We start from the raw sequence: 22,703 nt of genomic DNA, 5'->3' as shown, positions 1-22,703 counted from the left end.
AAAGTGGAAAACATTATTATATTTCCCAACAAAACGGATATATTCCTTTTCCTTTTCATTTTCACCAATTTGAAAAAACGAACGAATAACGCAAGTTTCACTAATAAAAGCTTCCTCTGGACTCATCCGAAACTTTTATCGTGAATTGACGGAAATGCCCCCCCGAACGGGCTTTTCTGGGTAAGGTGGGGGGAGCGTTATGAGAAAAGCCAGTTCATTTTCAAATCATAAGACCAAACGGCTACTTCCCAAGCAATTCTCAGAGGTCGATCCCCTCCCAACCTGGCTCCTCGACGCCTTAAATTCCACCCCCTCGCGAATCCGCTGAACTCTGCATCTTCTCCCGTCGTCTCGGTTTCCGTCTGCTGCCGTCGATCGCGCGCTCGGGGTTCCGGCGTCGGTCCGATCGTCCTCGCGGCGGCGGCGGCGGAGGAGGAGAAGGAGAAGAGAGGGCGAAGAAGATGAGCTCGAAACCCTCGCTGAAGATCCGAGTCGTGGCGAGGATCAGAGGGCGTGCGGATCGAGAGGCCAAGCCTTGGATCTCCGTCCACAAGCCTGACGGGGAGGACTCGGAGACCGTCGCCTTGTCTTTCGACGCCCAGTCTGCTAGGTACTGCTCCGTCTCCGAGCGTGCAGTGCGTGCCGACTTTTGATTTTTGTTTTCTTTTTTTTTTTCTTTTGCCTTTTTCTGGTTGCGGTTTTGCGTTTTCCTGGACGTGCGTTGATGGAAGGAAGCTAGGTGAAGATTAGGAGTTCTTTTACTCCGCGGCTCCCGTGTCCGGATTGGTGCGGGATCCTGTTCATGATGTTCATTTTCTTCTGTCGAATTGCTGGGGAGAGTCGACGTCATTTGTGCACACATGTACACGCGTGTGCGCACAAGTTGTTTTTTTTTCGCTGGAAAACGAGAGAAGGCAATTTCTGTCTTCTGAGATTAGGCTTGTTTTTAGCTCCCCTGAGAATGGAATAATTGGTGCCGGTGGTGAGATGTGATGGGGGGGAGTGAGGAGTTGAAAGGCTCTCCCAAGTCTTGAGGAGAAGTAATGTTTGCATATCCTATCTGATGTCCATGAACTTTTAGCATGTGTTGAAGAAGAGGAGTCTAGCATTTGGATTTCCAGTACCGGGTTTTGCGGACAATGCTGAAATCGCCAGTCAATTTCACTTTCTTCTGTTAATATGTGGACTTGGATGGCTAAATCACCCTTATTTTGCAGTAGAAAAGAATCCCATCAAGTGCACTACTGCTATGAGCCTAACGAAGACAATGACAAGATATACATCAGAGAGATCAAGCCTTTTATATCGGAAGTTTTCGACGGTCATAATTTCACTACCATTGCTTATGGGGCTAGAGGCAGTGGAAAGACATGCTTAATTCAGGTTAGATTTGATAGCTCTAATTTTTTTGGCCATATTATTCATTAATCTTAGTTCTAGCGTATGCTATGGGTGTTGATATCTCTATTTTGAAGGGCTCGGGGGAGAGTCCAGGCTTGGCTGCACTAGCCATTGAAGACATTACTAAAGAAGCTGAAAGAGTCGAGAGACTTGTTGCAATATCTTTTTATGAGATTTACCAAGACCAGGTCTATGATCTGCTAAAATCAGAAAAGGCAGCTGTTTCAATACTCGAAGATGCTCAAGGAAAAATCAAATTGAAAGGGCTTTCTCAGGCATGTCCTCTTTGTAATTAGAGAAATGGTTCGAAGGACTTTAAAGAGAGATCTTGTGAATTAGTGACTTGATGTTGGCCAACTCCGTTTCCTGATTCATGTTCCGTAATGTTCAGGTTCCCATAAAGTCTAGCTCAGAATTTCGCAAGCTTTATTTTGGTGGTTGCAATTCCAACAAATCAGTCAACAAGATGGCTAATGAACTTCCTAAAAGAAGCCACAGGGGCTTAATTATTCACGTCACGTCTCTTGTTGAGAACACAGATGCACCTCTTGTTGGCAAACTGAATTTTGTTGACTTAGCAGGTTTGGATCACGCTTTTGTTGTCCCCGTGTTCTTTGGCAAGTATAAACTCTGCTTCCCTTTGACTTTGTCTTTATCAGGTTATGAGGACCCTCGCAGGAAAAGTAACGATGGCCTTAGCTTTGTGGAGAAGAATAAAATCAACAAGTCACTTTACGCGCTACAAAATGTTCTTCATGCATTAAATGCTAATGAAAACCATGTTCCTTTCCGGGAAAGCAAAGTTACTCGCCTGTTGCAAGATTCACTTGGAGGCTTAAATAATAGGCTCACGGTCATAGCTTGCTTGGTGAGCCTGGTTGCTTCTTTGCTCTGTTTACATGTCTCATTTGCATTATTTACTTATGATATCTAGTCATTTAATTTTGCTTAATTTGCTTCAACAGAACCCACTGTTGTGCCAAGATTCCATTTACATTACCAGTTTAGCTTCTCGGACTTATCAGGGAAGTCATCAGATTGTCATGGAATCTGCAAAGAAGAGCAAAACTTTGGAAAAATCAGTAATGATTTCCTCAGCTAAGGTTAGAATCTCACAAAGTGCTTCTGGTAAGCAAATTAGATCGCGGGTTCATCTTCTTCAAAAGAATGCCAGTTGTAAATCTGCCATAAAGGGAAAGTAAGTCGATGTTTTTCTTTTTTTCCTTTGACTGACAAAAATCTATATTGTTCTTTATTCATTGGGTATACATTTGATTTTTCTTCTTGCTGTGAAGAAAATTATTTGGCGAGACAAGTGGCTTGAATAATGGTGTGAAGGTATTTGACCTCCTCTTTCATACGTAAATGAATTTGTTAATTACTTTTATCTAAACTGGCAGTAGAACAAGAATGGTTCTTTTATGGCAAGAGAGAGGCACTATCTATTTGTTGACAAGAATGTCTAAGAATCGCCTCTCTAATGAGCATTTTGGGTCTTGAATGTGGATTGAAGTTGACTTAACTACTTCTTTTAGCCAATAAAGCTTTGGTTTATGTCCCCTATGGCAGGCAAGCTCAGACTCAGCTGTTGCTTCAACCGTTGAAGCTGGAGCACAAGAAGAGGTTACTTCTTTCTACAGATTTCAAACAACTATATTTCTTGAGACACAATTGTTTCCTTATCTAGTATTTTTATATATCGCAGGAAACTTCTATATCTGCTGTTGCTTCGTCTTTTGAACCTTTGATGCATGGAGATGTCAGTAATCCCAAATCATTTTAAGGTTTGAGGTTAAAAGCATATTGTTTCATAACTTGGTTCATGTCCTGATATTTTCAGGAAAAATCAGGCTTAAATGTTACCGAGAGTATGGTCTCGTCAGAGAAGGTAATTCAGCTTCTGCTTTTTTAATTTCACATATATTTATTTGATTTTATTAAAAAAAAAGTTACGAAAGATTTCTTTTTCATCAGCAAACTTCCCCTACGGTGTTGCAACATACTTTGGAAAGCACTATACCGCCAAATGTGGTAATTTACATGTCGACATTGTCTTCAGAAATTCTTAGAAGAAATACATATATGTATGCATTCCATTTTGTGTTTTAGGATGTTTCTCAGCTCTGGGAAGAAAATCAAGCGGAGGTTAGCTCTATTCTCAGTGGCAGCAAGGAAGCATTGCCTTCTCCTAATAGAGGTACAAACGCATTCCTTCAAATGATAGTACTTAGTTATAATTTCCCATGTTTTGATAGTTTGTCTTTCGAAAACAAGCAGGTAGTATGGGTAAGGAAAATTTGCAATGTTCCATCAATGAAGGTGGATCGCCACCCTTAAGTGTCAGATTGCAGGAGCTGTCAAACAGCTTGAAGCAATTGTATTCCTCAACTCCAAGCGTAAAGATGCCAAATGAGAACGTGGAAGCTCTGGAGCCAGAAACTCCAATAATTGACTCAAATTTCCAACAGAATGAGAGAGAAGACATTGCTAGCATAAGTAGTCCTTGGGCAGCTTCTAGGACATGCTACCCGGGAACAAAGGTCTCATACATCAATTCTCTCTAATAACAAAAAAGAGCATATCTCACTATTTAAAAACTGAATTTTTGTTTTGCTAATTCACCTTCTAAAATTTTTCTTGCAGAATTCCCTCATTCAAGAATATCTAAGGATTATCAACAGTGCTAGCAAGTGAGTGAACTATACATTTGTTTCTTTGAAATGAAAAAACTCTAGATTTATGGTAACTACTTGAGCCAGGAAACAGTCAGGCAAATTTTGAAAACTAGAATTGCAGAATTTGTCAACTGTTGGGAGCAATTCTTTTTCACCGCAATTTAGAATCGTGGACTTATGCTTGTCTCCATTTCTTCAATTTTTTTCAGGGACGAGTTGAAGGGACTAAGGGTAAGGAGCTTATTCTACAGAAAAGGTTTACTCGAAATTTTTTTCAAGTAAGTTACATGAACTGAACTTGTTAATTCAGGGAATTGGAGAGAAGAGAGCTACCCACATTCTTCAACTTCGTGAAAAATCTCCGGAGCCATTTAAGAGTGTAAGTACTTTTTATTGTTGCGAGTATTCATTCAGAAATTTGTTCTTGCACATCCGTCTGTATATCTATTTTGATGCTCGATTGAACCATTTCTTTGGTTTGGCCAATCATTGTCTCTCAGAATTCAAAGTGATTTAATGAGTGATGATAACTTTTGTTTTTAATTTCAGCTTGACGATTTAGGGAGTGTTGGACTTTCAGCAAAGCAGGTATGTCTTTCCGAGTCACCTTTGTCCCTGTTCCAAATATGACAATTTGAATCGGAGATGGAAAGATTAATTGAACGGAAGCTGATTGTACAAATTGTTTATTCATGTTCTTATAGGTGAAGAAGATGCTGGCAATAAAGTAGAGTGCCTGGACCATTCCTTGTGTGCAAGATAAATCTTCTATTGGCAATAGCTGTTGCCTCAAAACCGGGATTATCTGTGCGGAGCTTGTTGTGTGATATGCGATGTATTGTGTCCTCATGCGATCTGTATTCGTGGTGATGATTCAGGATGTAAGGAGAAAGACGACTTATCTTTGGTCATGTTGTGTTTTTGTGTACTTGCTTTTGTATCGACTGCAAAGACAACCCACCTCACTGCCGGTGTGTTTTATGTTGAAAGTATACTAAATTTGACGTGCTATACTAACGAGCCCGATATTTTACTACCGAGTGGCACTTGGGATTTAAGTTTTCCATATCTTGATTTTCTATTGGACCTATATAAAAATATAAGAGCCGGTGAATTAGGAAGGTTTAATTAAGAATAAAATGGTTTTGTTATGGAGAATACATTTCAACATTCGTACACTTCATTTCACTTCCCACTTCCAGTTCTCACGTTAATAGTGGGAGGGGACCTATACTTCAGCCTCCCTAATTACAACCGTAAATCACTGTTGACCTAATGGTGAAGATATAATCTTTCTAATTCCATACACCCCCATTAAATTCAAAGCACCAAAAGAGTGGTCCTTCCACGTAAGAATATCCAGTTTTTGAATTATTTTTGCCCTCGAGTTGTGTTGGGAATTCACGCATCTGTCCGATGGAAAAAAATCCATGGATCTGAGTCGGTTTATTAAATTGGTTATCAAAATATTTGTTTCTGTTCAAAGTATCCACCAGTTCCAGAGAGATTATCGTACTCATGTAGCACTTTCTTTCCTTAATTTTAGAGTTCAACAGATGTAACCTCCATACCCTGCTGATTGGCAAACAAACAAATGTATTCACTATTCAGTATGTGAATCAATTCAGATCTCGTCATCTTGACGACCGTTATCTTTTTATCTTCTGCTTCGAATCAGAAGGCCCCAGAATCCCTCTCTCCAGCACTCGAAGAGTGCAATGTGGCAGTCAGCCACGATAAATAACATAACAATTGAAATGACAAAAACAAAATGGAAAGAAGAGAGCATTGCGAAAATGAAAGAAGAAAAGGAGACTAAAATTTCTGAAGCCACGTCCACATTTGCAAAAGAATAATTGACTTTATTGGAAAAATGTAAACTCCATGGCTAATGTCCATGAAGAAAGCCATAAAGGGGCCGATGACAAGAACCAAATCTGGTATAAAAACATCATGACATCATTGACAAAAAGAACGCTTTGTCCCTCTATGTGTGCTCAGCCAAATTGTGTAAAGAGAAAAGAAAAGGGATCATTATTGGAATTGACAATTCCTAGCAAGCACATGATCCAGCCAAAGATCATGTATAAACTACAAACCAACCCAATAACAGAAGTAAACAAGATACATAAGCAACGTTTGCTTAAACTGCACATCGAAACTTCAAAATTCTCCCTCTTCTTCCCCGGTTTCTCATCTTCACCTTTTCTCTGACATCCACTATGCCCACAGGACGATGAAGGGGCTCTGGTGATGGCAAACTAGGTATGTATGCTGGCACACTACCCACACCAGAGTATTCGAACTCCTCTCCATTGCAAGGGCAACAGAGCCTGCATTTGCAGGTAGCTCAAACAAGAAAAGGTGGAGACAGTTCTGATTACTGAAAAGCAACCATCTCTCTTCCACCAATTATCTTCGATCCAAGCCTGCTCAAATCCATGAAGAATATGATTTAATGCTTTCTTTGGCAGGAGCCTTGTAGTAAAACAAAAAGTTCCAGCAAGATCTAACTAGTCACAAAGTTGCTTCCTATATAAGTCCCCAAGCACTTAACTTTGGAAGATGTCAAAACATACGCCGCCCACACACACACACACACACACACACAGAGGTACTGCCCAGGCTCTAAATAAGTTGAGACTGGACAAGCAAATGCTAAATCACACCCTTTGGTAAAAAGAGGAGTGATTTCGAGAGACATAAGACAAAATGTAATCCGTATGTATAACAGCAGAGAAGATGAGAATAATTGAAATGATATAAAGCAGCTAGATCCATAAAGTGAAGGGGCAAAAAACTCAAGGGTAGGAACATACTTATGCATGCACAACTGGAACTAGTACCATTGATATGTACTGGCAGAAGTTTCCTTTCAGGGCGGCCCAAACACAAAATCTCCTGCATCCTCTCAGGCCAATCTGAGTTCAATCGACGAGCAAAGTCCTCTACCTCCCTACATGAGAAGCCAACCCAAATGAGAGGCCATGCCAGGAACGGAACGTCCCTATTTGAAAAAACACCTACTATGCACTCATCATAAAAAATGATCCCTTCTCAACACCTTTATAAGGGTCGTGATAGACCATCACACCCAACCCATAAAGTAAAAGATCTTCACAATAAACTTGGTCTTTAGTGCACACAAATGAAGTTGTAAGGGAGGGTAAGTCGCTCAGGAAAGAAAAGCACAGATTTAATGAACAATCAAGTCCTCGCTCAAAGCTATGCTATAAGACCAGCAGCTATGCTGTGAAATTAACATTAAAGCACAGGTCCTTTTCTGCAACTCACCTATCAAGCTCTTCCCTCATTGCAGGATCTAAATCATCATACGGATCACCATCATCAGACTCAAGCTTAGGGGAAAAGGTGCCAACAGTAGAATCTTGAAGTTTCGAAGCTTTATGAGGGGTAGCCACCTCAAGATCCTTAGCCTCACCGTGAGAGCAAGCAGTGGGCACAGATTCCAGTTCCTGAAATAGATGAAACAAAAAAAAAAAAACCAAAATATTACACCTTGTCTACAAAATATAATACAGAGTGGATTTGCATGTCGAGTGAGAACTCGTCACCAACCTCATGATCACCATTCACCTTATTTGACAAAGCATCTTTTGATGGGTCCTTTCTCCTTCTATTTTTCTTTTTGCTTTTGTTGGCTCTCACTCCCTTGCCATCTGCAGACAAACATGGTTACATCTTACTTAGGGTAGATATGGAAAAGAAGGCCACACCCACAGCAATATCTGATAATCATGCGTGACATTAAATATGGAAAAAGGATGGACAGCTAATGCACAAAGAATCCCAAGAAGAACGTGAGGGCATATACCAATGAAAAATGTTCAACAACATGATATTATTTTTTTAATATGGACAAAAGCTACACATGAATTAACGGCCCAGAGTTGCAGCTACTTTCTGTCCACTAATTGAGTATGTTAAAATGGGCCACAATCAGGTAAACAGTATCATAAAGAATGAATCTTAAGCAGAAACAGGATAGAACATATATCACTGAATCAAAGCACGTATGAAGAAGGGCACCATACATTCTCATCTCAATCTACCTCCATATCCTAGAGAGTGTTATCTGACATTCTTACAGAATCCATGAACTCCAATTTAAAGCCAGATGCTCCAAAAACTTAACATCAATGTAATTCCACAAAAGGGTATATCCACACAAACCTCTTGTGTGGCCAGCCAATATATATTAAAAGAGGGATCTTCCCACTCTAACTACTAACAGTCCAATATAAGGCAAAGCTCAGGAAGACGGAGAGACTAAGCCAACAAAAACATAGGCTTTGCAGATCACTTTGACAGTCCAAAAATCGACGGCTTCAATGAAGTCTAGAATATGCACACTAAAACTGCAGTTTCAAATCCAAATCTCCACAACCAATCATATGCACTATCTAATATATACCTGCTCACAGTAACCTCGATTGCAAAAGTTCAGAATCAAATAATGGCTACAGAAAAAAAAAATTCCGCATCCTAATCAAAATCAGCAATTCATCCCCCATAAAGGGCGTAGATGTAAGTTTAGAACAAATCAACATGGGGAATTATATTGTCTTTCTTACAATATAATAGCTAAAAGCTAGTATCAGCAAATTGAGTTAAAACTGAGAGGCCAAGAATATTGAAGTCATACAAGTCACTATCATTGTATGACCCACTATCCACTAACATACCTCCGCTATTTATATAGGACAAGAGATCATCAACTGAACGTTCATCAACACGCTCCTCCTCAACCTCCACACTCTGGACAATGTGCAGTTCGCACTATTAGCAAGACATGCAAATTTAGGTTGGATCCTTGAGTATAGCATTGAAATTAAACACATACCTTCAATTTCTCTCGCTCTTTCAACTCTTTCCTTTTTCTTGCATATAATCTATTCAACAGTCGGATACGTGGATCATCGGTAATGTTTCTTAGAGGTTCCAACTTCTCCTCCTTAAAGGACGCAAAAATATTATATCACATGTGACCCAAAAACGCAAATAAGACATGTATCAACATAACTGATTAACACCTCCGTTAGATCATCAGGCAAATGAAATGTCTCCCGAATCTCCTCAGGAGTTTTTCCTTCAATAATTCGAGCAAGTGCACGACTGGTTAGATCCACCAAAGGCTTTAATTGCAGACTGTCGGCAGCAGATGTCAATTCACAGAGCTTTTTGGTATCCATTCGGATAAATTTCTCATCAAATGTTTTGCGTTCCTAGACATAAAAGTCAAATCAGAACAGAACGGGATAATTTTCTTTTTATACTAAAACAATCTTCCAAGTGGCCTCACCCTAGGAGGTATGACCATATATCAAGTCAACCTTAAAAGAAGACAGGTGAAATGAATTTCGATAACCAAAAGATTAGGAATGAATTCTATTGACATCAAACTGACCTTATTTGAGCGCCCCAGTACTTGATGAAATCGACAATAGTCAAGAATTAATCCCAAGATAGGAGGATTGACCCGTTGTGGAAGTACTATAGCATAGTTTTTTGAAGATCCCATGCCCGTTTGAAGTACTTCTTGGCATATCATGGGGCAGAACATGGCAACCTCCTCTTCCACTTGTTGGATTGAACCATCAGCAGTTTGGAGCCAGATGTATGACTTCATCTTGATATAAAAGAAATAAGTTCTAGTTAAAAATTTTGGGACAGAACTTAAATTCTTGATTAGAAATAAAGGAATCAGTTTTCACAAAAGCCAAGATGCAACAACAACAACAGCGCCCAAAAGGATGTAAAACAAAATTCTATGTAATATGCCTCTAAAAGTTCCCCTAAATTTCGACTCATATTATAATGGTTCATAATTACAATGGTTCGTTATAATCCAACATAATATCTGAACGATGTTGGTATCAACTATTGTCAAATTTGACATTTTGAGACACTCGCCCAATGATAACCGTTCCTTGTGCATTGCATGGGGCTGTTACTCCTACGGTAAAAAAGAAACAAAAGTAAACTCTCCCATAAATGTTGAAGACACGCACCTCGGGCTTGACAACTGCCATGGCACCTTCTGACATTTGAAGACTGAACAGCTACAACTTCTTCAGAGAGATGAACTAAGTCGAGAGTTTCACAGCAGAGACGAAGGCTTCGTAATGGTCAGAAAGATGGATCCCTGCGCTGAATACGAGATAGATTTCAATGCTTCCCAATGCAACAAAATACTCATTTCACATGACATGTCTCTCTGCATCTTAACTGCTGCTCCCTATAATACCGTCGCTGGGAAAAGCAAAAAAGAACGGGCAAGAAACCACGAGCTGTTAATCCAACAATCAAAGGGACAAAAATTAAGAACATGAAAAAAATAACCAAGACACTTAAAAAAGCACATACATTACAGCAAAATAAAACATGAATATCAAATCAGAGTTATGCAAGCTTAGGCCAGATAAACATTCAAAATCAATGTGAAGAGTCCACCGAGGCCAACGTATACCTATTTTAAAAAACTAAAATTTCACGCCACTCGGTCCAATTTGCTGCAAAATTACTTCATTTCATTTCAATCCGCACTACTCTCACTGGTCTTCTCCTGTGAAGCAAATGCTGAGTAACTAGCATCCATCCCTGCGATTGAATAAAAAGCACCCTCCTCGTACACACGATACAAATTAGCGGACCAAGATAATCCTCCTAATTCCTTCAAAATAAAGCCTGACTCAAAAGAAGAAAAGAAAAAAAACCCATCAGCACGCTCAATTCCCCGGCACCAAGCAGAAGCCAATGGCATACAAAGCAAACCATCGACAGAGCAACCGCATAAGAAGACGAGCCCAAAAAAACAAACGCAGCTCAATCCTCGAATTAAAAAGACGTCGCCTTTTCGGTCGGCATCGCGCGCGACCAACGAACGAATCTCAATTCAGATCTCAATTGACCGCCGGAAGGGGACGAAAGGAGCGACGAATTGAACGCGCTCCCGGCGGCACAATGCACCCGCCCGACGAAGAAAACAAGCACCGCCGCGCGGGGAGAGGGAGAGAGGACGGAGAGACGAGGACGAACCTGTCGAGAAATGGCGGAGGAGCGAGACGACGCCGCCACTTGCCGCCGGCGGTGCTAGGGTTTGCGCGGGGCCAGGGGGGGTAGGGATTGGGGGAAGAAGAAGAAGCGCCTTCTCTCTCTATATCTGCGGTGCTTTCTCTCTCTAGAATTTTTTTCTGTTGGAAGGGAGGGGAGGGCGTCGATGGGCGCTGTTGCGGATTGGTGGGTGTGCTGGGGCTTTGGGGGAGGTGCTGCTGGTGGTGGTCGTGGTGGTGGTCGCTCGCTCCCTCGCACGTGACAAACCGGAGCCTCGGGGGCAACCGCCGCACGTGTGGGTGGGTTAGGGTTTTTCTCCTCTTGGCTTTCGTTTGTTCGTGATTGCAAACTGAACTTAAAAGGTGCGTGCTGATTTGATTTGGATTGGATTGGATTGGATTGGATTGGGTTCGGTTCGGACCTCTCCCCCATTGATTTTCGGGCCGGTGCTCTCCCCTTCCCCGGGTCGGCAGGGGGGCTCGACCCTCGACCGATACTAAGATCAGGGGACTGCGATGGAAAAATGGAGCCAGGCGATTAAGTTGAAATGTCCGAACATACGAAGTTGTAGAAGAATTGTATAGCTCTTGAAAGCCATGTCATAAGAAAGTTACTTAATCATCGGATCAATTAAACATTTATGTCTTTAAAAGGGCCGTCTGAGTTTAGTTTAAGGGTTTGTCGATGTCTTTATTTGTGGGAAATCGCAATTTGGTTCTCTTTAAGTTTATTTCTATGTAATCAAGTCATCTATCTCTCTTAATTTGAAGCATCAAACCCTTCGATAAACCACAATTTCAATACACATTCGAGTTAGTTACATCGTATGGCATGACAAAGACATGTGATGCTAACATGGAGCTAAGTAGGACCATATCGGCAACAACAAGGAGTAAAACAAAGGAAGAAAATCTGAGAGAGAGAGAGGGTGTTTTGTACCGTCCATTCAATAACCCATTTGTTAATGATATTATGATATTTACTTGATTCTGCATATCTCTTAAAATTATGCATATATCTCATTTGATAGTGAATATCCTTGATCGATTATATTTAATATTGTGTTTATCTTATTACATTAAATAGTCATATAATAAAGCCTATAAATATACACAAACAAAAGGGTTGCCGAATGGAAATACACAAACAAAAGCCTATTATAAATATATTGGCATATACACAAATTCCATATTCCTCTCTTCCGCATTATTATTTCTTGAAATCTTAAGTGCACCGGATGTGATGTGCACCTCAACACCTGAGTGCTTCATTCAGGTCTGACCAAGCACCACAATGGCCGATGATGCGTCACTAAGTCGAGCTCTTCTTTTTCTTTTTTTTTTTTTGGTCGGCCCTACCCTATCTCTCACTCACGATACATACTCAGACTTGCGCCCCACCTCTTGCAGGGCGTGAGCGTCGAAACCCACATCTTAAACTACGCGGCCCCACCCCTACTTCCTGCGAAGGTGGGGATTCGAACTCCCCACCTCCCCCATCTCAAGTGAGAATGGTCCTTATCAAATTCTGGCTTATTTCGCTTGTTGTAGTCACCCCAGCCGCATCGGCCGCATTTATTAAGTTATTATCCTAACAACAAAGCCGACCGCAAAGGATGCATTCTTTTCGACTCCAATACCTCCGATTCTCGACTTTTCACTTCTCATTTCGAGAAGCCGACACCACCACTAGATCGCCGCCCTCAGACGAACCACATCTAGTAGATGCCGCCTCGCCACGGATCCACCAAGCCCCATGCCACTTGATGTCGTTGGAGAAACAAGTTTTCGTGGCATTGTTCGAATTAATTCAAACTCTAGTTAGACTTCTTTAAAGTCACATTGAGTTTGAGTTTTGATAGCAATATTATATTAGAGATTCTTAAGATTTTATATGGGATATTTTTCTATGTTAGAGAAAATTATGATATCTATATCTCTCATTTCGTATAGAAAATCTTCCTAATATAATATTGTTAACGTCCCCTCAAGCACTAGTTCTCCCTTAGCCAAATTCATTACAACACAATCACATCATTCAAAGTTCTATCATCCACGAAATTTGCGATCAGGGAAATGTTCGATCACTCGCATGTCACATAACTAGTAAGTGTTAAACCGACGGCAATTACTACAATTGTGGAAGGGACTCCGAACTTTTTTTTTTTGGGAGGGTCAGAAAGGGACTCCAAACTTTAGGTGCCCTCCGAAAGCTTAAGTTGTAAGCGAGACGAGGCGACCGGCGAGCCTCCTCGCAAACAATCGAGTTGGCGGCCGAGCTCAGGAGAGAAAGGTTTCCAGCCACGGTACTGACCCAAGCCAGAAACTGTTGAATCTGCTAATCTTGCTCCTGGCAATAAAACTGCACTGCGAATGTTTTGCAATGAATGAAAGGCTAGTTTGCAAATAGAGAGTCACCATATGCTATGACCATGTTAGGCCTTAAAAGGTGAAATGGATATGGTCTCTGCATTTGGATGAGGTTGGACTAGAAAGGAGATCACACATTCCGTTGAAAGTGAACTGGTCGTGCGTTATTGGACCGGGCTTGGCCCAATGTCATCTTATTTTACAGGCCCCACCTCGCCCAATCACTAGTTTCCTGTGTTTTTTTGCCCGAGCGTGGGACATTAGAATCCCCACAGGTTTTCTTGAGCACCAAACAAATCCACATGAAATTCTACTATGTAATAGCCACCTCAAGCGACGTATTGATCACGAAGTACGTTCTGTCGATCTATTTCTGATAGGAAATGCGTAAAAAGTTACAATTTATGACGTACTCAATGAGTGACGCCACATCAACATGTCACGTGATATAACCGTTACATAACAGATTTTCTTCAATCCTTACCAGTGAAGTGCAAATTATGGGTAGGTCGATAGGGTTTGGTGGACCTAGTTTTTTCTTTGGATTTTTGTATTACCCCCATCAATATCCAAAACAAAGAAAGCAGAATTATCTCGTAAAATTTCACACATTGCTCAATACTAAGCGAAGATAACGATCTCTCTTCCTCTCGCAATTCGAGAAGCACAAGCTACAAATGACTGCAAAGGATACTAGAAGATCTCCCCACGGTCCAGGACAGACTCACAGATCAAAAAGAACGAAGAGGGCAATCTAACCCATCCGAGCATAGCGACTTAGCAAGAAATCACGTGTGTGCAAACCAAAGTCTTTCCGTTTTCTCACAGGAAAGACTTCGGCTGCACACATAATCGTGGACCAGCGATGCTTTTGGGGATTCCTAGACAAGAGAAATGGTGGTTGGAGCGTTGTCCTCACGTATGGAAACGCAAGGTGCAGGTGTATTATCGAACAACAGCCACCAAAAGTAGCAAATGACTCCGCAAGTTGGCACAGCATCTGCATATAGTTGAACAATTACAAAGGTGCGAGCTTAGCATGCACTTTTACAACTTTTGCAGGCCCTGTGTATGGCCCGTAGGTTTCGTTACTGACAACATGTTTCTTTCGCACGAACGGTATATATTGCTCGGCCAATACCTAATGTCTTCTTGTTGTATATATCCAACATCGCATGGTTGCACATATTGTTCCTTCCCTAATGGCATAAATTTATACCTGATTTTTCTTTGCTTTCAATGATGAAAACTTAAGAGTTCGTAAGCATGCAAGTAGCCCACATAGAAGAAAAAGCCGCAAAGTGTACCGGTTGGGAAGAACAAGTGAGACGGGTATGTTGTCCCCAAACCTTCGGCTCACTTTGCCATTCAAGGAAACTGCCTTTTAGTCTCCGAACTTGCTTCTCAAATTAAACATTTAAGTTTCAGATTTTCAGATCCACAAGTTCCATATTGTAGCACGTGGAGAGCATACTTAACCATATCACATTACCAATCAACAACAAGATCCTAATAAGAAAAGATCATTCTAGGAGAGGATGAGGAGAATTTAGAAAGAGATGACTTTAGAACACAAACTGATTTTATTTCTGGGGTTAGGTCTGCCCCATCAACACACAATACATTGCCTAATATAGGTACAACTCACTAATATGACCTCCAAAACATTGGATTCTCACCTAAAGTACTTTACTTACATGGGGAAAATTATCCAAAAAGTCCTAAATTTATTATTTTTAGTCCTAAACTTTTTAACGATTTGTCAATGTAGTCTTTCTAGTCAATTTTGGCCAAAAAACGCTTAGTTGGCGGTCGTGCCACGTAGGACAGCCAGCTTCTATGTTAGCGCCAGCCGTCCTGCTGTGCCACATAAAACGGCTGATGTCCATATAAGTTATCTCTGGCCAAAAGGACTGCATTGGCAAATCATTAAGGATATATGACTAAATTAGCACAATTAAAAAGTTTAGGAAGCCAACCGTATAATAGATCTATAACATTTTAGACAATTTTTGCCGTGAGAGACAGGTGAGAGTTTGGAGACCTTCATCATGCTCGGAGAGAGAGAGAGAAGGGGGGGGGCGCACGCACTACTCTACTACTCTACTACTTATCGAATTAGGGAAATCCATACAAAGTAGAGATTGAATTGGTATGCTTTTTTATTGATGTAGATTTCTACATCTCTAGAATTGCCATAGAATACAAGACCTTCACTAAATTGAAGTAGCTGATCACAAAAACAAAGTTGAAGCTTTTGCCCTTTCACTCCACGGGAGTGCCCCCTTAGTCGAAGTCACTACAAACTCTCATCATCTGAAATTCTATCATCAGCAATATTTGCAACCTGCGAGAAAATGTGTGATCGAGCTCATGATCATTTAACTAATAAGTGTTAAACCGACGGCAATCACTACAATCGTGGAAGGGACTCCGAACTTGAGGTGCCTCCAAAAGCTCAAGTTGTAAGCGAGATGAGGCGAGCCGCGGGCCTGCTCACACACGATCAAGTTGGCAGCCGAGCCCAGGAGCGAGAGGTTTCCGGACACGGTACTGACCCAAGCCAAAATCAGCCATGCCTTCTTGAGGTCGTCCAGTGACATGGAAGCTTTTGAATCTGCTAATCTTGCTCCTAGCAATAAAACTGCAATGCAAATGTTTTACAATGAATTTAAGCTACTTTGCAATAGAAAAGTTCATCATATGTTATGACCATTTTGAAACTTAAAACTGGAAATGGATATGATCCCTGCATTTGGATGGGGTTGGACTAGAGAAGAGCTCATACATCCAATTTCTAGAATGACATTTTCATAGTTTAATGTCTGTCACTGCAATCTTACAACTATAATAAGTGAACCGGCCGTTCCTTGTTTGCCCGGGCTTGGCCCAACGGTATCAAGTGACGTATTGATCACATAGTATGTGCCATTAATCTATTTTTAAATGTATAAAAGTCACAACAAATAACATATTCATTGAGTGACACCACATTAACATATCACGTGATATAAGCATTAGATAATAGGCTTTCTCCAAATCTACCGGTGAAGTGTAAATTATGTGTAGGTTGATAGGATTTGGTGGACCCACTTTTTATAATTTTTGGATTTTAGAGTTACCCTGTCAATATCCAAAAGCAAGAAAGAAGAATTATCTTGTAAAATTCCACACAATCCCCAATATTATAGCAATGTCCGCTTTGAGTAACTCCTCCCAGCAAAGCGAAAGCAAAAATCGTAGGGCATGGTGGTTAAAAAGGGGTACGTTTAGCACAAGCGAAATAATCTGAAAAATCCTAAACTTGTTGTAATTGTTAATTTTTTTTAATCAATTGAGTCATAAACATTTTATATTTGTGTCAATTCAATCCATCTTGATCAATTTTACCCGAAAATTGCTAACATGGACGCCAGCCATCCTATGTGGCACGACAACGCTGACGTGGATAATTTTTAATAAATATTTTTATATCGAATTATTTATTCATTCTTTTCTTTTATTTTTTCTTTTGTTTCTCTTTCTTTTTCTTTCTTCCTTATTCCTTCTTCCTCTAGCCGGCAAGGATGAGAACGAGCCTCGCCATGGCTAGGCATGGCTTGGGCAAGGTCGAGCCTTGCTAGGGGCGGGTGAGGCTCAAGGCTCAACCTTGCCCTTGCCAGGGACCTTGTCGGCCCTCGCCTCTAGCCGATTGCCAAGGTCCGGCGATAAGCTAGAGGAAGAAGGAAAGGAGAGAGAGAGAGAGAGAGAGAGAGAGAGAGAGAGAGAGAGAGAGAGAGAGAGAGAGAGAGAGAGAGAGAGAGAGAGAGAGAGAGAGAGAGAGAGAGAGAGAGAGAGAGAAGAAAAAAAGGAAAATTAAAATTTAAAAAAATTCGAAAAAAGTATTTAAATATTATTAAAAATTATCCAAAAAATAAATAAATAATTCGAAAAAAAATGTAAATATTACTACAAATTATCCACATCAACGTCGGTCACGTAAAAAGAAAGAGAAAGAAAATAAATAAATAATAAATAATTCGAAAAATATAATATAATTAAAAATTATCCATGTCAATGCCGACATTCATATCATCGATTTTTGGCCAAAATTGGCCAAATAGACTCAATTAGCAAAAATGCAAAAATTTTATGACTCAATTGGAAAAAAAAAAAGGTTTAAGACTGAATTGGCATATTTGTAATAAGTTTAGAACTTTTTTTTTTTTTTAAAACCAAGATGTTTAAAATAAAATTCAAGATTTTATAACGTGGATCTCAGACCCATGAATGGGTGAATTCCATTATCTAATTCTGTTACCTTTTGTGCATTAAGTATTGATAATAGGCATAATTCACTATATCAATAGTGTACTGAAGATGCATAAGGTACTTCCTCACATTTAAAATGACATACCGGTTGGGACATTCGAGACGGAATTGGAGAGCACAAGGATGACAAGGGCAAGAACAGCGACGCCTTTTGCACTCGTGACCTGCACATGTCTCTTCGTGTAATCCCAAAGCGAAGATGGGATCCCAGTTCTTTCAAATCCTTCGACAGTGATGAACATCCCGCAAAAGAATATCAAGAGGGAATATGAAACCTAAATCAAATCAAATGTGTCCAAATAAAGGAGTTAACTGTTTCACTTGCTAATTTTCAGATAAGCATAAATGATAATATACATATAACTGCTAACACACTTTAAATTAATGGATTTGTGATTTCTTTCTCTCTTTTTTTCCTAATAAGGTAAAACAACAAGAGAAGGAGCTTCAACTTCCTAATTTGTGGCTCGCTTTTTTCAGTCCCCAGAAGCACGTGGAAACAGAAACCCTCTTATGCAAAGAACCTGTTTATTTAAATGCAACGGGCCCCTAAAAGAGAGAAGTTGATGACAATGTTGGACCGATGATGCATGTGCAAGTTCTACTCTGGAACCGTCGTCTTCTTCGATATGTAGAATCACTATTCATCAAATCGTCACACATTGTACAGAAGTTCTATCTTCATCACTAGACACAAATAATAGGTACTTGCGTTTAAAACATGCGCGTGTCTGAGTAGTCATTGAAAATGTCCCTCCCAGGTGGTAAGGTACCTAGGGGAAGGTGAACTTATAAGAAGGGAAAAAAAAAGTTAAATGGCTTCAAGGACTTTATTCAACCAGCTCAGATAAAAGAAAAGGAGTAATTCGTGTTCTCCTGCAACTTATAAACGAGATTAGTTTATAAATGACTCGTTAGATTTGAAGTGGACATTAAAATGAGTAGGTCATATTTCGACATCCAATAATAATGCTTTATAACTCGATCTTAGCAGACTTAGCACTGTTCGAATAAAAGAAGAACACTTTTGACGAAGGAAACTTCACCTTCTCCAGGGACGGTCGAGCGTCCTCGAAACCCAGAACGATTAGGGCAAGAGCTGCGCCAGTCGCCGTCCTGGACATATTGAGACCCATCAATAGAGAAACTAACATTCCTACCATCACCAAATATACACAAGTCTTCCACAATATCTTCCTCCAGTTCGTTGATGTGTTTGCTACTCCATCACACTCCGACATCTCATGGACGACTAGATGCGTCGCTTCGTGCTCGTCCGAAAACGCTCGGCTCTCGAGACCTAGTGTGTCTGCATGACCAGCATTCCCATTCCCGTTCAGGTTCGAGGGTACATGGAACATGGTGGCGGGCAAAAGCCTATGCGAATTCACATCTTCCTCGTCCTCCTTTAGAGTGGATAATACTTTCCAAAACATAACCAAGAGGATGAGCGCATTCAACACGAGCCCTACAAGCATTGCCGGAAGCATGCCTGTCATGAAGCTCCCAAAACTGAACAACCCACTCTCGACGACGATCACCAAGTTTCGAGGGTTCCCTATTGGAGTCGCTGACGACCCAATATTCGCACTCGAAGCGAGCGCTAGCAAAAGTGTGCGGGGCGCGATGTTCTTTTCCCTAGCAATCTTGAGCACAAACTCGGTCAAGACAATGCATGAAGTGTCATTCGTGAAGAGTGCGCTCGAAACAGCTGAAACCACGCAGATTCGGCATATCAAGTCCTTCATGCCTGTGCTCTTCCATGAGAGAAACTTTCCCAAGTATTGGAACATGTCTGCTCTTTCAAGGTACACACTCACCACCATTGTTCCGAAGAGAAGAGCAAGAATTTCTAGGTCTATTGCGTCATAAGCATCGACCGGGTCTAGAATTCGAAAGACCACCATTAATAGAGCTCCGAGAAGCGAACCTGCAGTTCGTCCGATGGGAAGAAAAGGAACAGCCGGAAAAACAGCCAAGACCCAGAAGATTGCAAAGGCTATTGATCCCAGAATCACTTTGACCAAAGAATTCATCATTTTTGGAGCCAAATGGATAGAAAATTTCAGGCTCTTTACAAGTTCGGAATAGAGGCCCTCTCTTTGTGTGTACTATTCTAACTTTGGGAGTGAAGTTGGGAGTTTTGTGCCAAAGAATGACAAAAGGGAATCGTGTTTTGAGAGATTGAGATTAATTTGATGCCCCATCGAATGCATGTAGAGAGAGCTGAAAGGAAGAAGAGCATGGAGGGGAAAAACAGGAAAAAGGACAAGAGAAATAAATGAGCTTGTCTTCAACAATCGGAAAGATTTTGACATAACACTTTATAAATAAATTTTGTGAACCAGTTCGTGGCTAAAGTAAGATTTCTCTCTGCAACCCTTTTTTTGGTGATTTCGATTGGTGAGTCAACTATACATCCTAAAAGAATTTTATTATAAAAAAAAACAAACGGTTTGCAATGAAGCAGCTAACTGATATTCAAAATACGACGGGCTTTATAGCTACTGGACATTGTTCACGTGAGTTTGGAGCTTCTTTCTTTTTGGCCTTTTTATTCCAAATTTTCCCCCATGGGATGTTGGCTCCATGTCAATTGATTTTTCCATGTCATTTCCCGTCTGTGGTACGGTCGATAAATACATAGAGAGAATAAGAAAATATTGGGTGGTCCTGGAGCTCCATGCCAGCCATGATTGTTGGGTGGTCTTGGACCTCTCTCACCCAAAAAATTAGCTCAAAGGGTGAGGCTTTCAAAGGATGTGGGATAACCCCAACAATCTCTCCCTCCCACATGGGGTCCTAGGTTGGAGCAATAACAACCCATATCTCTCATGTGACTATTGAGTCCAGAATTGTTGATAACCTAAGCTCTAATACTAGTGTTGAGTCATCTCGGGCATCTCTCACCCAAAAACTAGCCTCAGGACGAGGTTTTTTCTCACACTTGTGAACTAACCACCAATCATTTCCACAATCGATGTGGGCTAACCCCCAATACTAATCATCACTAGTTTTTTGCTTTCTATATTTCACTCCATCAAAAAAATCGACTAATGCCCAGAATCATCTGGTTTCGTGTTTGGGGGGTATTCGTGGACCACCATGCACGAAAAGAACAAGCAAGGGAGGGATAGCAAACAGTGATTCAAAATGCGTTAGCTAAACGGTGTGTTGTTTTCTCCTCACATGTGTTTGCAAAAGGGACAATTCTCTCACTAAATTTGAGACATATATATCTACGGAAAACTAAATCATGCACCGCCAATGTAAAGAAAACCTTACTCTTTATGATTTTACGGTTATCGAGATTAGCTTGTAATTAATGCATGCATAAATTTGACAGCATTCATGTGATTATTCGAACAATCCGTATGAATCCACCCACAGTATACAAATGGAAGTTCAAGTCCAAGTTTGGCTCCAAGTTTGACTTTCCTTCCTTCTCGCTCAACCATGGAAGTTCAAGTCCCCTGTTTTGATATTGATCAAGAGCTTTTGGTTCACGCAGCTTTATGATTTATGGTTATCGAGATAGTGGGTTGCTACAACCCTCAAATTAAAGGTAGATAAGACAGACGGTGTATATAGCTACCCTATATCTATACTGGTCAGCTTGTAATCATGCATATAATTGACAGCATTCATGTGATTATTCAAATAATCCGTATGTATCCACCCACAGTAGACAAATGGAAGTTCGAGTCCAAGTTGGCTCCGAGTTTGACTTTCCTTCCTTCTCGCTCTAACACGGAAGTTCAAGTCCCCTGTTTTTGATCAAGAGTTCCTCTGATTGAGGCCAGTTCATCGGGCATGAGTTCTTTCTTGGGCCATACCTTAAGCAAGAGTTTGGAGAGAGAGATAATCTGCAGGTGGACGAAAAAGAGCAAAATGAGTTTTTTTCTTGGGCCATTCATTGACCAAGAGCTTGGAGAGAAGATAATGTGCGTGTGCAGATGGATGGAAAGACAGCATATGAATGGTTGGCAGGACTATCCCCTCTGAGGAAGTTAGTTTTGACTTGAAAGTACACAGCCATGTTTAGCTCACAGAGAAGGAGAGAGAGAGAGAACAGATGGAATTAACAAGAACCCTCAAATAGAGATATGATATTGATATAGTTGATCATCTATCTTAATCAGAGTAAAAAAATATACATGTACATGAGCTCATCATTTTTTGGGGAACATGCAAAAGAATTATCCGAAAAGTCTAGTCACAACCACAAATACAATATTAGGTAGACGATGTCTCTACTCATCAAAGATATGGCCAGATGGAAACTATCAGATAACCGTCTTCCACTCGAGATGGACATAACCAAGGTCGACGTGCCCTTATGACAAGAGGATCTCTAGATACCTATATTTCATGTGCATCTACATCTACCACTCAGCGACCATCACCAAGTCACGTGTTATGAAATGCTGTGTGATTACGTGCTTAGATAGATGGTCTATATTACGAAATCTACCCGATTCGACCGCGTTGTTTTAGGACGCGAATTCAGTCCAAGGAGATCGATATTGTCCACGGAAACACTAGGCCAAAACAGATTCACGTTCGCAAAGGAAGACAGACGTATCGTTATCAATATCAATGCTCTCTGTTTTAGGGCTCCACAGCCGTCGTGGAGCTTAGGAAGCCATGCATGCGGTTATCTAATGTTCTTTCGCTGGCTACGTCCATCGATTGTAGTGCGAAACTATGGGACATAACCAGGGTTAGATCACAATAGAAATATTCTAATCGGATGGTTAACAAAACTTTACATCGCTAAAAAACCGTGGATACGTCACTTAAGGTCCGTTTGTTTTGCGAAAAATCCATGTTTTGAATAACATTTTCTTAAAAATGATCGTTTGTATCACTT

At 40.7% G+C, this 22,703-nt stretch overlaps 3 protein-coding genes across 10 annotated transcripts; 1 reads left to right on the top strand and 2 right to left on the bottom strand.

Moving 5' to 3' along the window:
* The first annotated feature begins 218 nt into the window (after window positions 1–218).
* On the top strand, window positions 219–5,112 carry LOC115692455 (kinesin-like protein KIN-10C). Of its 4 annotated transcripts, XR_008814775.1 has the most exons (19): window positions 219–610; window positions 1,218–1,383; window positions 1,476–1,676; window positions 1,793–1,982; window positions 2,061–2,269; window positions 2,367–2,599; window positions 2,697–2,739; window positions 2,971–3,024; window positions 3,107–3,160; window positions 3,242–3,289; window positions 3,376–3,432; window positions 3,511–3,598; window positions 3,679–3,941; window positions 4,045–4,091; window positions 4,286–4,307; window positions 4,387–4,455; window positions 4,626–4,664; window positions 4,781–4,911; window positions 4,963–5,112. XR_008814775.1 is itself a non-coding variant. In XM_056304343.1 (18 exons), exons 1-18 carry the CDS (start codon window positions 462–464, stop codon window positions 4,805–4,807), a joined length of 1,956 nt encoding a protein of 651 aa, XP_056160318.1. In that variant the 5' UTR covers window positions 219–461; the 3' UTR covers window positions 4,808–5,112. The 4 variants fall into 4 exon arrangements, 3 of the variants coding, with proteins under 3 accessions (XP_056160318.1, XP_030475151.2, XP_030475153.2); XM_056304343.1 differs by having other exon boundaries at window positions 1,221–1,383; window positions 4,781–5,112; XM_030619291.2 differs by having other exon boundaries at window positions 4,781–5,112.
* Window positions 5,113–5,917: 805 nt separating this feature from the next.
* Window positions 5,918–11,288, bottom strand: LOC115692474 (SKP1-like protein 21). 5 transcript variants are annotated; one of them, XM_030619319.2, is made up of 10 exons: window positions 11,136–11,288; window positions 10,109–10,349; window positions 9,505–9,726; window positions 9,131–9,322; window positions 8,941–9,051; window positions 8,783–8,855; window positions 7,656–7,756; window positions 7,371–7,552; window positions 6,896–7,032; window positions 5,918–6,505 (listed from the first exon to the last, which is right to left on the bottom strand). In XM_030619319.2, the coding sequence occupies exons 2-10, from the start codon at window positions 10,142–10,144 to the stop codon at window positions 6,489–6,491; spliced, it is 1,071 nt and encodes a 356-aa protein (XP_030475179.2). In that variant the 5' UTR covers window positions 10,145–10,349; window positions 11,136–11,288; the 3' UTR covers window positions 5,918–6,488. The 5 variants fall into 5 exon arrangements, with proteins under 5 accessions (XP_030475179.2, XP_030475182.2, XP_056160322.1 ...); XM_030619322.2 differs by having other exon boundaries at window positions 6,923–7,032; XM_056304347.1 differs by having other exon boundaries at window positions 7,674–7,756.
* Window positions 11,289–15,657: 4,369 nt separating this feature from the next.
* Window positions 15,658–20,259, bottom strand: LOC115692460 (silicon efflux transporter LSI2-like). Its single transcript, XM_056304175.1, has 3 exons — window positions 18,877–20,259; window positions 17,916–18,105; window positions 15,658–16,163 (listed from the first exon to the last, which is right to left on the bottom strand). Exons 1-3 carry the CDS (start codon window positions 19,867–19,869, stop codon window positions 15,901–15,903), a joined length of 1,446 nt encoding a protein of 481 aa, XP_056160150.1. The 5' UTR covers window positions 19,870–20,259; the 3' UTR covers window positions 15,658–15,900.
* Window positions 20,260–22,703: the final 2,444 nt, after the last annotated feature.

The sequence above is a fragment of the Syzygium oleosum genome, unplaced genomic scaffold (genome assembly GCF_021117445.2).
Source record: "Syzygium oleosum isolate NSW1041296 unplaced genomic scaffold, Sole_v2.1 Sole_v2.31, whole genome shotgun sequence".
NCBI lineage: Eukaryota > Viridiplantae > Streptophyta > Magnoliopsida > Myrtales > Myrtaceae > Syzygium > Syzygium oleosum.
The sequence above is the reverse complement of the archived record's forward strand: the minus strand, read 5'-3'. Positions and strand labels throughout refer to the sequence as shown.